The 14,189-nt window shown below is 42.4% G+C and overlaps 1 protein-coding gene across 6 annotated transcripts in view; it reads right to left on the bottom strand.

The window, feature by feature from the left end:
• Positions 1-721: 721 nt before the first annotated feature.
• The window catches only part of SERAC1 (serine active site containing 1), a 53,724-nt gene continuing 40,256 nt past the window's right edge, over positions 722-14,189 (bottom strand). For all 6 annotated transcript variants that reach the window (XM_046670412.1, XM_046670414.1, XM_046670411.1 and 3 more), the window contains 7 exons: positions 10,586-10,736; positions 9,197-9,341; positions 8,096-8,190; positions 6,699-6,796; positions 5,320-5,502; positions 3,664-3,807; positions 722-2,007 (listed from right to left, as the gene is read on the bottom strand). In XM_046670412.1, coding sequence (XP_046526368.1) covers positions 1,871-2,007; positions 3,664-3,807; positions 5,320-5,502; positions 6,699-6,796; positions 8,096-8,190; positions 9,197-9,341; positions 10,586-10,736 — 953 coding nt within the window. In that variant the 3' untranslated portion in view covers positions 722-1,870. The remainder of the gene's footprint in view (positions 2,008-3,663; positions 3,808-5,319; positions 5,503-6,698; positions 6,797-8,095; positions 8,191-9,196; positions 9,342-10,585; positions 10,737-14,189) is intronic.

The following is a 14,189-nucleotide window of genomic DNA, read 5'->3' as shown; positions in this document are numbered from 1 at the left end:
CATTTCAGAAAGAGAATAAAAAGAAATGTTAAGTGACTTGCCTGAAAAATTGTAGTAATTTAGTAATACACTGGCTCTCTCCCAGACCTGATTTTCAAAGCACAGCTATGATGGCTACATTGAGATTTTAAGCAATGGAGTTTCATTCCATTTACTCTAAGTTAATGAAGAGTTGTTTCAACCATGGGCATTGCCATGGTTCAGGGAAAACAGACAAACCTACCCCTTCTCCCCATGCCATCCTATTAGCTAGTACTTACTGTTGTGCTAAAAGTCACATTTGCTGAGTCTACAGAATAAAACAAGTGGTTAAGTCAGTTGTTATGTTGTTGCATGATTAAACAATCAGAAGTTGACAATTTACTGATGACCCCAGTTTACCTTCAGATGCTGTCCTCCGGTGTTCGCTTTGGCTATCCCATTCTACAAATGTCCTTTATCTTCAAAATGGTAAACAGAAGCTTAACGTGACCCAGCAATTTCATTCCTAGTACATACCCAAGAGATGGAAAACACATGGCCACACAAAAACTTGTACATGAATGTTCACAGCAGCATTATTCACAATAGCCCAAAAAACGGAAATAACCTAAATGTCCAACAACTGATGAATGCATAAGCAAATGCGGTATATCCATACAATGGGATATTATTTGGCCCTAAAAAGGAACAAAGTACTGATACATGCTACATCATGGATGAGCCTTGAAAACATCATGCAAAGAGAAAGAAGCCAGACACAGAAGGCCACGTATTGTATAATTCCATTTATATGAAATGTCCATAACTGGCAAATCCACAGAGACAGAATAGACTAGTGTATGCCAGGGGCTGAGGGCAAAGGAGGTGAGGAGTGAAGTCTAATGGGTGTGGGGTTATTTTTTGGGATGATGAAATGTTCTGAAATTAGATAGTGGTGATGGTTGCACAACTCTGTAAATATATTAAAAATCAAGGAACTGTAGATGTTAAAGGGTGAATTTTATATAGCTCAATAATGCTGTTATTAAAAAAAGCAAAAGTCATCAATGTTATTTCCTGTTTCTCACATGCTGGAGGTCAGTTAATGCCAATTTCAAATGAGCAGGAAAGAAAGGAATACTTTATTAGTTAAAAAGAATGTGAGAATCTCAATACTAAGTATTCACTAATATATATAATAGCTTAGAACACTTTTATTTCACACTCTGATCAATAATGGATTAGCTACTTTATCTGGGAAAAAATAAACGTACAGGTAGCAACAGTTTGGAAAGAATTACTAGAGAGTTTTTTTAAAAAGAGGAATATTTGTTCTCAGCAATACGAAAATAAAAACTTACAAGGAACTGCTCCATGGATGACAACAGGTCCAACAAAGTTAACACGTTAGACAAAGGCTTACACTGACATGTTTTAAAAAATTTGCAGCACACGGAAACCCAGAACAAAGCAGTCTTTTATGCTCTAGTTCATTCTAGGTACTCTCCAAATGGGGTTTTTATGGCATTGGTGATGGCTCTCCCTTCAGAAGCCATTGGTGCTCCTCCTAGCACGAGCTGGAAACAGCCACAGGTAACAAAAGGCATTCTCCATCCACAGCAGCTTGCTCCTTGTCACCAGGACAACAATGCCAAGCATCAACTGGCACACGTGGAACTGCTTGTAAATCAAAAGAATCCAGTCTAGCCTTCATTCTCTGGTCGCCACTTCCATGTTTGTGCTTTACAGCGCGTGAACTGAGAACAATATTCTGTTGCCTGCGAGATACCCCAGACCACTACAGTGGATGCCATAGTGACTATGTCTGCATGATTGCTTAGAGCTGAAAGAGAAAGACAACACCAAGTTTCTTGCACTGTGTTCACATATGAAAAATGGAAGATAAGAGTCAGTTTTCAAGGTCTTTGGCTAAAGTTTCACGGATGAATTGTAAGGTACGCTGGTACAAAAAAGCATCCTTTTGCTTTGGCTTACAAATGTTCAAATGGTTAACATCCACAGGAATTAGATCTCCAATGCCTAAATCTGGAGAAAACAAAAATGTCAATAAAATCTAAGGAAAAATATAAGCTTCCCCCCATCAATATTGAAAGAGGCCAAATGGGTAACTCTAAATGTGGATTTGGTTCTGATGAGGGAGTCTTAGAGATAAAGGGACCTGAAGTTTGACTGTAGGTAAACTACATGTGACCAATTGAGCAAGAATGGATCCTCAGTAGATATAATTATATTTTTATGCCTTTCATAAATTCTTCGCATGTGTCCTGGTCACTGCCTAATTTGACAGTGAATTCGTAAAGCCTGAGCACTGTCGTCTTCAAAGCCTTTACACACTCGCAGGTGGTTACTCCACGCTGCTTGTAACGACTTCTTTTTCTAGAGTTTGTTACGACACTTCACGATGAAAAGAACAGGAACATCTCACGTGGGAGCCATTCCACACCCAAAGCCCAGGGTCACTCCCCTGGGGGAGGGTGACAGTGCTTGAGAGATTTGGAAGCGTTTCTGATGTTTGAGTCTAACAAAGTCCCCCGAGACAGAAGCGACAAGAGATGCTGGTGAGGCCGGCTCGGGGAGGGAGGCAGTGGCGGTTAGGGAGGAAGGCAAGGCTCCTGGCGGCACGGCAGAAGGGCAGACAGAGTAGGACAAGGCTTCGCCACCACAAGCAGCTCGTCCACAATATGGACTCTGCTTTTGCCTCCAGCTTCCAAAGTCCCTTTTAAACAAATACAAATACAAACCACCTGGCAGCTGTTCTTTGAACTCTTCAGTTCTTCGACTGAACACTGGCTCCTCCCCCTGCGGCACATTCCTTTGAGGGGAAGCCTCTTTGGGCTTCAATACAGAGCGGTAAGCCTTTCTCCTTTTACTTAGATAACACATAACGAAGTTAGGACAAAACTTGTTAGACAGACGGAAGAACCATCCAGCAGGCCCCCCAGATACACACTGCCCCTGGCTGCAAGGAGCTCTCATATGGCCGAGTGCCAACAGGACACACCTAACCCAGCCTCAGAGGGGATCAGAAAAGCAAGCGGAGCAGTCAGGCAGTGAGGGAAAAGCATTTCAGGGAGTGAAATGCATGGGTTATCTACTGTGTGCAGAGTAATAGAGGAGGCTCTAAGGAGAAGTAGGATTTGGGCCCTGCCCTCCAAGAGCCTGGAATACATTACAATACCCTATAGCAGGGATTGGGCATTTTTCTCAACCCCAGGATGATGAAGAAATTTACTTTCCACAAGCCTTTTCCACTGGACTTTGTTGTGTGAATATTCCCCACGTATCTTCCATTTGTTTGCTAAAGTTTCCACGCCTTTAGTTGATTTTTTCAGGATTCTGCCCGAAGCTGTAAATCCATTAAGTGAAACGCCCCTTTCAATCCAGCTGACAGAGGGCTTCGTATTCTTAACGCCAGAGTCACTCCTGATGGCTGACTCACACTTACCCAATAAACCTTTGCCATCTAGTCAGTTAAATGAAGTGGGGGATAATGCCAAGGTTATATGTTGGCAGGGAAATTTTAATCTATGGCTGAAAAGAATAATAGAATTCGAATCTAGATCTTCATAAAACTGTCTGCTAAAAGTGAGAAACTGAATACACAAGTTGATGTTTATGATTAAATGTTCAGTACCACCAACTAGGCCTCTAATGGCCAACCAATTTCGAATGAGTGAGTACCTGCTGATTCCACGGGCACCACGTGGAGTTTGATCATGCTGCCAATGTAGGTGGGCAGTGTTTCTACAAAATTCAGCACCTGGAAGTTCTTGTCTTTAGCAAACTCCAGAAAGTCATCCTGTAGTGTTTTAAGTGCAGGAGAATCTGTAAAATTATAGAGAACAAGATCATGACAAGTTCTGTTTACCTGAATCAGAATAAAATGCATTAAGCTTCCAAATTTAGGGGGGAAAGTAAGGTTCTGATTCCAGATGGTGGCTGAGTTATTTCCTCTCCTTCCTAAGATGCTATTAAGATGAGAGTAAAGGGCTAGAACCAACCAGACTGAGAGGCCAGCGTCCGAGGGACGCGTTTCTCACGTTACTGGCTGACAGGAGGCTGCATCCCAGGGCAGTATGGTGTGTGGGACTCAGGGGTCCCCCAGTGTGCTGGCCGGCACCCCTACCCCAAAGCGCAGCCTCCATCAACAAAGCCTCTCTAACCACAAAGAGCCCGTCCCTTCCGGGCCCCTGGCCTCACATATGAAGGGCAATCACGAAGCACCAGACCTCAGCAGAAAGCCCACAACCTCAGAGAGACAGAGCTGGCGAGCAAACAGAAAACCCGAGGAGAGAAGAAGCTCAATGAAGAAACAGAAAGAACCACCTCGAATTAGTGTCTTTAGACTGATTTCAAAACACAATAGATCAGAGAACAAGAAACAGCTCATGGAAAATATAATTTGACTGCAAAAAAATAAAATTCAACAGAAACTTTAGAAAATAAAGTCAAGAAACTCTCCATAAAGAAGAACAAAGAGAACACAAGCAAAAAGACAACCGGCACGTTCAGGCTTACGCCGGGGCCCACTCCGATTAACAGGTGTTCCTGGGAGAGAGCAGCTGCTTGTTAATCCAAATACAGTGCTTTATAATTCATATGATGAAAATCTTGAAAGCTCGTGTATATTTTAAGAGTTGATTTTCCAAACTCATGGAAAAAAGCAGTTCATTGCTAATTTGGAATAATACTTAAACTAATACTTAAAGCAAAACATTATATAACTTAAAAAGTTTTTAATATTTAAGACAGTATTAAAATTGTCATATTTGAGCAAACAATGGCTTAAGAACAAAAAAGGGGAGAGTGACGTCAGCATCAGGGCAGCATGAAGTGCTCCCTTTGTCTTTCCCCTTCAATCTACAACCAGTAAAACATCCGTAACTCAACAAATGTTCCTCAGCCCAATACGCTAGGATGCTGGAGAGATCATACGTCTGCGCATCTGAAGGTGGGTGGATGGGAAGACACAGGAGGCGGAACGCAGGAACAGTGAGGCCATGTCCATGATCCCGGCCCCCTGGCCACAGCAGCTGAGCCTGGAGCCCCAGGGAACCTGACAGCAGCAGCAGAAACAGTGCATACAACTCTGGCCTCCCAGCAAAAGTCAAATTATAATGTACACATGAGACTTCTCAAAAAAAAAAAAAAGAACAAAAAGGGAGGATAGCAAAGAAAAATTAAGCCCAAACTAAAAATTTTCCATGATGGTCTAAACACAATTCACATACAAATAATAAAATGAGATAACATAGTCAAGTTAGAAAAGTTTTTCTCCTTCTCCTGTATAACTGATGTTAATACAACCCAAATTCCCTTCACGGCAGGAAGTATTACCCTTGCTGAGTTCTTTGACTTCCAGTGAGGGAAAGAGAAGATAGCGAATATTAACAGAGTACTCAGCCAGATGGGACCCATGATGAGGGACGCTATAAAAAACGATTCCTCTAGTATTGTTTATAACAGTATTCATTTCTGGCTTCTTAGAGGCCTCCAACAGCATCTTTTTGACAAGAAGACCTAGCCATAAAGAAGAAAGAAAAACAATGCATAAGTTACTTTCTTTCCCTCCATTATTTTTTTTTAAAAGGCAAAAGAAATACATAAAGAGATGCTTTCTTTAAAAAAAGTTTAAGCAATAATTGTCTGTAGTCCAATAAACAGGGCCTTAAAATACTCACAGGGTAATACTCTTGATCCTGTAGAATATATAGTACAAGCCTACAAACAGGTTAAGATTCTAGAAACCCGTTTGTAAGGCAGATCTTATATCACAGAAGGCACTGTCCCATAGAAGGAATGTTAAGCATTGCTGTGTTGGGTGTCCATCAATGAAATGAACATGCAGCAGCCAGTCTCCCCAGCCTGCTCACAGCAGCCCAATAATGACCACACCACTACGACAGTACTAATATTCAGAAAACACATAGTACCATAAAGCTTATCCACCATGGAAAACAAAGCTGCAATGGGAAAATGCAGCTAGGAAGGCACCTTCTGTCTCCCCAGCCTGGGCTTAGAGCCGACAGTGAAACACAAAGGTCAGGCAGATGGTGACAGTGGATCTTGGAGGACACAAAGGACTCCATCCACCTTTCTCTCGGCAGGAATCCCTGACTCAGAGGCAGCAACTTTGAGCATTTCATCAGATAAACTAGGCCAGGGCCTGCAGGAAGGCCCTCTGCAAGGTGGATGGTGAAAATTTAGAAGTGGACTGGGGAGTGGGCCGGGAGGAGCAGGCCATGTGGCTTAGCAAGCCAGCACTGGGACCCCCAGAGTGGACAGCTGTGATCACACCTCCACGTCAGCAGGCTCAGGGCAAAGGGTGAGCAGGCAGGAGCGGGCTGGGCTGTGGGAGCAATAGTGGACTCTGCGATGGGGGGTCCAGGGACCAGCCAGGATGCTGAGGGATAGTTAAGTCAGGCTTCTATAAGCCACCGACTGCTTCTGATGTTTATTCATTATTGCTACGTGAAAGCATTAAGCTGACAAACGCATATTCCTTTTATATGGTTTGTTACTAGCTGTCCCCTCTAGAAAAACAAATATCATGGAAGGAGAGTAGTGATTTTAGAACTCCTAGCCATAGCCAAAAACATTAATTTAGGGGGGAAAAGGGCCGCTATTAAGTAACACAGACAGCTACAGTAACTTCGGTGAGCCCCGATGGCTGACAACCTCCCAATGCTCGCGTGGCAAAAGTGAAACACACTCACCTCCCATGCTATGTGACACCCAAATCAACGGCCTGTCCCCAACACCAGCAGCTCTGAGCTTCCTAAGAAGTTCGTTGCTCCTGAATGCAATGGACTTTCTGAACAAAATGAAAACAGCAAGCGTGACAGGAGGCGACCAATCCCACCGGTCCCCCCTGCCCCGCCAACATTTTGCTATCCAACTTTTTAAGGCAAGACTTTTGTTTATTGGACCAATGCCACATGCTACAGTTTGGAGTCAGGAATAGCCCTATCCTCTCTGCTCGATTTCTGCAACTGCTCCTTCACCATTTCTCACTTAGTCACACTGGCATAACTGGGACTATCTAAGCCCAGAACGAGCTGTTCATTTACTGAACAAGCACTGTTTGAGCATCTACTATGTGTATGGCAATTTTTACAGGCCACACTGGGGTCTCACACCAACCGCCCCCCACACACACACTTAGGACGCACGTCCTTTCTCATGAGGTGGCCTGACAATAAGATCATGTTGTCTCTTGTGAGTTCGCCTATCTGAAGTCAGCTGTCATTGCTATTTAGTTCTACTTGTATTTATGCTGAAAACATTAAGCTTTCATCATTTTGGTTTCTTATTTAGAAATACTAGAAAACTATCAAAATCAGAGAATTCAAAGTAAGTAATTTTCAAACTAAAAGGGAACTTCAAACCTATCTGGTCCGGTAGTTTCAAACTGTTTATAGTTTCAAACATAGAATCCTTTCTTCGAAATAAAAGTTTGTCAGAGCTTCTCTGGGTGACATGGGGAAGGAGCCCTGGGCCCTGCCCACTGGCCCTCAGCCCCCTTCCTCTGGCAGCTACGTGGGGGCCGTTCAGAGAGAAAACTCATTCAGACCAACTCTCTCTATCTGTAGACCAAGCTTCCCAGATGAGTTAAACGACATCTAATATTGCACAGTGAGTCAAAGGTGGAATTGGCTACAGTCTGGGTCCTGGAGCCCAGAAGTCCCACGTTCCTTCCTCTAGGTACAATTGGCACATGTGACAGAAATGACGTAGGGAGCCCACATTGCTCAGCATCTTTTTCTTTGCTTCATTTAGCCAGTATGCTTGTGAAAAGAAAAGCAAAAAGCCTCATGTTTACGTCCAAGAGTGAAGGGGACTGCTATAGAATCCATAGCCCTCCCTATTAGAATAGTTGTAAGTGAACCACGTTAGCAGCCTGACACCAACACTGTATCTGAGTCTTATCCTATTTCCTTGTTAATTTATCGCTAACTCCTTCTAGAAGGAAGAAAAACATGGTTAGGTTAGTTTGTTCATACGAAAATCCTGTCTGTGGCATCAAAAGATAAAACTCCCCTCCATTGCAGCGGGTCCACTTACGGCCTGGACCCTTGCCCCTCCTCCCAGTCCAAAGCTGCCCGTCTGTTACCTTTCCATCGGGCACCTCGCTCTCCAGTCACTGAGGCTGGTGTCATACTCCACAGATATAATTCGGAGAGCAGGACAGTCTCTCGCTAACCACGTCTGTGTAAAATACCAGGTACAAAGGAACACACATGACTCTCCACTGCCCCAGTTATTTCCTAGTAATTGAAATTCCTAACTAAAGGTCTCTTGCAATATTTACAACTAGCTAAAGATCACTTTGGAATAAAGTTTAAAGGTGTCTAGAAAAATAATTCCAGCATTTTATCTTTTTATATCCTGATCCCAAGATGGTATCAATATTTATAGCATGAGGCTAATGTAGGTTTCAAGAGAATATTCTCGATTTTAAACTGCTATAGCCACAAGCAAGGCCTGATTTGGAGTCTAGATCAAATTGGCTTTTGAAAGCATTTAATAGAAAGTTAAGATCTCAGGACAGAAAGTATAGTCTGATGATTAGAGATTCGCCCTGAGAACTCAGAGATACTAATGGCAGTCACAGCTCTGTCCCTGAGGACCCAGGGTCCATTGTCATCTCCATACTGTAGTGTCACCACAAAGTGCAAACCAATCTTTCTGCTTGACAAGCCTTTGTGAAGGTGAACAAGCAAGAGTGGGCAAAGCCCTGGAAAGTACACAGATATGCCACATCGATTTTCACTGAGCTCTAGACAAATTCCATTCAATGAATTCTTCCAGAATTAAGGCTCTTTGGAAGAAATATCAAGGAAATCCAAAGTGGAATTACTTCTTCAAAATCTTTCTATTTTTATAATTATTAAAATCATAGAACTAGCCAACTGTTATGAATAGATTATTTGCTATATTATATTTCTAATGGGAATGAACTAATACTGGTCCCTGCCCCTGTTTTTTACTTAACGGAATATTCTTTTAGAACCACAGACTGCACCCAAACCAGAAATTACACAACGCGGGGGTCTAGCCCAGCTGTTCATGCAGCACTCTACAAGTGTCCCTAAGGGACAGAAGAAAATCCCAGCAAAAGGAGAATAAGCAAGCCGCAATGAGGCTCCCACGGCCAGAGGCGCCGCAGCGTGTGGTGATACGGGTGGCCTACCCGAGCCAGCCGCTCCCTTACCTTGGGCCAACATGTCGTATGCCTGGCTTCGTCCTCTGAAGCCTCGTCAGTTGGACCCTGCTGCTCAGCGTCCTGCTGGCGCCATGTTTTGAACGCTGCTCCCATCAGGCCATGAATAAAAAGGACATCTGCTTTAATGGGCTGACTGACAGGGGAGAGAGTTTTAAAAGAAGCAGAATAAACGCATTATTGCTTTGGTAAGAATCCACACAGCACTCTCTGTGGATGGTGCTTAGCAGGTTTACATGACACGAGATAAAAATGAAGGCAAGCTTTCTAAGGGCGGGTGTACTGAGGAACCCCATAAGGAGTTTTGCAAAGACACCTACAAGCGTGCCCACTGCTCTCTCTGTAAAAATGGAGACATAATCTAGCCGGGTGGACCGACCAAAATCAACCGTAATGAGTTTAGCGATCAATGAAGTGACAGACGTGAGAGATCACCCTCCAGGAAATTCCATGAGAACATTCCACAAATCCACAGAAGTATTTAAGAAATTAAATAAGAACGTGAGTTTCAAAGTCAGTATGCATGAATGAGATTTTTTAAAATTGATCAAGAAAAATAATGTTTATAAGAAATAAGGCAAATAAGATTTTAAAGTAGCATATTCTTTCTTTGGATCTGACGTATTTTTAAAAATTGTAGATAGTATATTATTTGCAAGCTATTTATAGTACACACACAATTATGTAACACATATAAAATGCATTAGTATATTATTTTATTTACAAGTTGGAATTAACCACACAATCCATTTTCCAAATTAAAAAAAGTGTTTGCTATTTTCTGAGTTATTGTTTTAAAGTGCCTGACAAAAATCCAAGAAATCTGTCATTTTTTCATGTGCTCCTTTCTATATTTATTGTCTCAGCAATGATACAACTGGAAATACTGACCAGAAATAACCTGAAGAAGGGGCACGAGTCAAATAAGTGCGCGATTTATCCCTGGCATAAACTTGCTCCAGCCCCTTCAGCTGTAGGCCCAGGCCAGTTGGGTGCCTGCATATGACAATGTCCTCTCGCCTTCCCATCCGGAACGACCTCTACAATCCCAATCAGCATCAGCTCAGATCCACCTCAAAAGTGTAGTGAAGACGTATGCATTACCAAGTTCACGTGGGACACGGACGGGGTAAAAGCTGAATGCAACCTTGCTGAAGGCGAGCCTTGGTGAAAAATGACCCCGATAATCCAGGTAGTTCCATACTTTCAGGACAGCCTACAATTCTTCTGAGGTTATTAGGGACAAATTGTTTCAGTAACTAGGTATTTGACTTATTTGTAAGGTATTTAACTTATCTAAATTATGCAGAAATCAAGGGAAATGTTAAGCCCTCTAGGCTTTCTGTCCCCACAGGGAACAAAGTGCCGTCCTGTCCTCACCTCGTGCGGTACTGGGGGTGGAGCACGTACACGCCGTCCTGGTATTTCTCTCTCACGGTGTCTCGGTCTAGATTAGCCAGGCTCCTGGCGGCGTGTGAGGCCTCCATGATGTGGGGAGACTTCATGGCTTCGGCCAGCAGGGAGACCCAGCCTGGTGAGAAGAACAGAGCCCTGAATACCGACTCTACCGCGCCTCAGACGGGTGAGCGGTTTCAGATGGAAAACGACGGGAGAAAGACAAACCTCGGCGTCTGTCCACGCGGAAAAGCCCACCCACTCCAAGTCAGCTCCTCCCTAAGGTCCTCTGGGTCCTACGGCACAAGGCCACGAGGTCCCCAGCCAGGTACCCCTTAGGAGTCTCAAAGAAGTAGGAGGGGTTCAAGAGCCATTTTCTTTATTTAGAAAATCTAACAAAAGTTGCCATCACTAGAGGTGAGGTCATAAATGGTAAGAAAATATCATGATATTTTGCTTTTAGCAAGAATTACTAAACTCAGTGAGTTAATACTATTTATTTCATCCTGATTGGCAGTCATATTAGCAGACTTTAATAGACACGAGGAAATTATTTCTTCAAAATGAGCTTGCTGATAGACAAAAGTCTTGTAAAACCTGGGGTTCACAAGGGAAGACTATTTTTTAAAGGGAGACAAAGCAATACTATGTGCAGTACGATTTCATTTATTTTTTGTGTTTTTTGTTGTTTAAAACAATGTATTACTTTATAGGCACACTTGTGTTACTTTATTCCACACACAGATCTGGAAAGAGACACTAAGCTAACAAATAGCCATTACCTCTTAGACAGGGTTGGGGTTGGGGAGTGCTCTGTAAAAAGGTGTTCAATCTTTTTGCTGTATCTATGTTCTCTGAAGTACTTACAATGAGAATCTATTCATGTATTATTTATAAAATTTAAAATAAAACAGAACACGGGCCTTGAAACTGGGCTCAAATTTCTGTCCCCTACTTACTAGCTGTGGAACCTCAGTCAAGTTCCTTGGCTTCTCTGAGCTGGAGGAAGCTTCTAATAAATTAACTTATACAAAAACTGCCTTTTACCAAGCCCAGCAGGCACTCAACAGATAGCAGCTGTCCTACATCCTCCTCCCACTCTTTACAGCAAACGCGTCGAGAATCATTGTGATGACAGGAGGCCCGTATTTAACAATACAAAACAAGTTCCAGGCTCAATAATTCTTTAACAACGTTCAAAGTTGTAAAATCAGAAAATTCCTCTTCAAAATTTGTTAAAGAATGCTTTATAATAACAAAATAAGAATGTTTTAAAAATCTACCCATAGAGATAAACACGTATATTAATGGCATGTACAAAAATATGGCTCTATTTTTAATGTAGTCACAAGAAAGGAAACACAGAGAAACCATGGCACAACCCATTTCTATGGCATTTTTTCAGTTGAAAATGTATTTTCACAACGCATGAGATGCTTCACCTTTTACAAAACATCAAGGGCCCCTTCAAAAACATGTGTCTTTCTGTAATATTTAGTGTTTTAAAATTATATAACATCTAAATACATGTTAACTGTAAAAACAAATAAATAAATTAAATAATGAAGGGCCCACTTTAACACTCCCATCATTTCTCAGTTCCATTTATATCCTCAGAAGTAACCAAAGTTAAAAGTTTGGTGGATACTCTTCCAAACCTTTTAAAAAATTGTCATATGCCTATAATTTATACAGACACCCTGTGGCTCCATAGATTTTTTTTTTTAGCTAAATGGAATCATACTATTCCTACTGGTCTGTGACTTGATTTTTACTTCAGCAATGTGTCTTGGAGTGCTTCCATATACATCAACTTCATTCTTTTTAACTAGAGCATTACACACTTTGAGTATACCATTGTTTTTATTTAACCATTATTCCCATTGGCAGACATTTAGGTTGTTTCCAGTTTTTCCATACTGTAAACAACATGCCAGTACCTACTTCATACACAAACCTTTAAGAACACCCATGAGTATTTAGGTAGAAGAGATTCCCAGAGTATTAATACTAGGTCAAATGGTATATACATTCTTTTAATAGATACTACTGAGTGCCCATGAAAACACTCACTCAGTCTACATTCCCCGCAACAGTGCATGAGAGGGCCAGTTTTCACACACCTGCACCAACAGTAGATATTATCAGTATCATTTTAGCTTTTGTAAATCTGAATAGCAAAAAGTTACAGACATGATGCTATTAAGATTGGTATCTATACCTTATGTATATGTGTGTGTATATATATATATGCAGGTAAGGATAGAGAATGCCTAAGGAAAAAAAGTAAAACAAAATAAGCGAGCAGAATTCAAATTGGAGTATTGAGAATTAATGGGGGTTGAGCAAAAAGAAAGCATAAATAGGGGGCTGGCCCCGTGGCCGAGTGGTTAAGTTCGCGTGCTCCGCTGCTGGCGGCCCAGTGTTTCGTTAGTTTGAATCCTGGGCGCGGACATGGCACTGCTCATCAGACCACGCTGAGGCAGCGTCCCACATGCCACAACTAGAAGAACCCACAACGAAGAATACACAACTATGTACCGGGGGGCATTGGGGAGAAAAAGGAAAAAATAAAATCTTTAAAAAAAAAAAAAAAAAAGAAAGCATAAATAACTCTTTCAACAGTTTAGCTATAAAAGGAGCAGAGAAAGAGAGGGTAGAAATTGGGGGGATGTGGAGTCAGGACTTTAGGTTTTTGTTTTTCCTATCTTCCCCCATTTGTGTTGATCAGAAGGGCCCAGCTGAGGGAGAGCAGCTGACCAGACCACGTAGACAAGAAAACAGTGGCAATTCCTCAGACAGTGAAAACAGACAGGACCCAGGTATAGTTGGAGGTCTCATAGGAGGTGTCCCTTTTCCTGTGATCAAGAGGAGAAAAGAAGAGGACAGGTTTGTTTTCTGGTAGTGAGAAATTAAGGAAAATTCCTTCTAGGGTTTTAGTTGTCTCACTGGAGTAGGAGTCGTCTGCTGAGAGGGAGGGACTATGTGGAAGGTGTGAGGAATGTGGAGAGGGTTTAAAATCGTCACTGCTAAGAATGTGAAGGAATGTTGACGGTGAGAGATCCTTTAACTTGTGGATCTTATAAGCATAGTGACACCCAATCTGCAATGACTCTGTGCTTAGCCACAGAAGAAGCAGAGAGTAGGTTTCCTCTAGTGTTGGGGTCTTGACAAGGGTGTGCTAAAAGGAGAGAGGGGAAGGGAGTTCTAGGGCCCCAGCAAGAACGTTACTGAAATGATGGACCATCGAACATATGCTAAATCAGGAGGGACGTGAAGAATAAAGACGAATGAGGAATTGAGAGAGAATGAAGGGTCAGCAGATAGAAGATTCCAGTAGAGAAGAAAACCAGTCCTTGTGGGAGCAGGCGTAAAAACAAGCTGAACGAGAGGAGGATGTGCTCAGGGAGGTGAATTACTGATTTTTAGGCGAAGTGTTTCGGGCAATGACTAAGCCCAAGGTATGGCATCGGGGTGGAGTATTAGGCAACTCAGGAGCAGAGAGGGAAGTCAACGAAGATGAGAAGGTCAAAGAGGTGAGAGGCCAAGGTGTTCAGTGGGCTATCACCCAGGAGGACTGAAGACTTCG

Source organism: Equus quagga, chromosome 8 (assembly GCF_021613505.1).
Source record: "Equus quagga isolate Etosha38 chromosome 8, UCLA_HA_Equagga_1.0, whole genome shotgun sequence".
NCBI classification, from domain to species: Eukaryota; Metazoa; Chordata; class Mammalia; order Perissodactyla; family Equidae; genus Equus; species Equus quagga.
The sequence above is the reverse complement of the archived record's forward strand: the minus strand, read 5'-3'. Positions and strand labels throughout refer to the sequence as shown.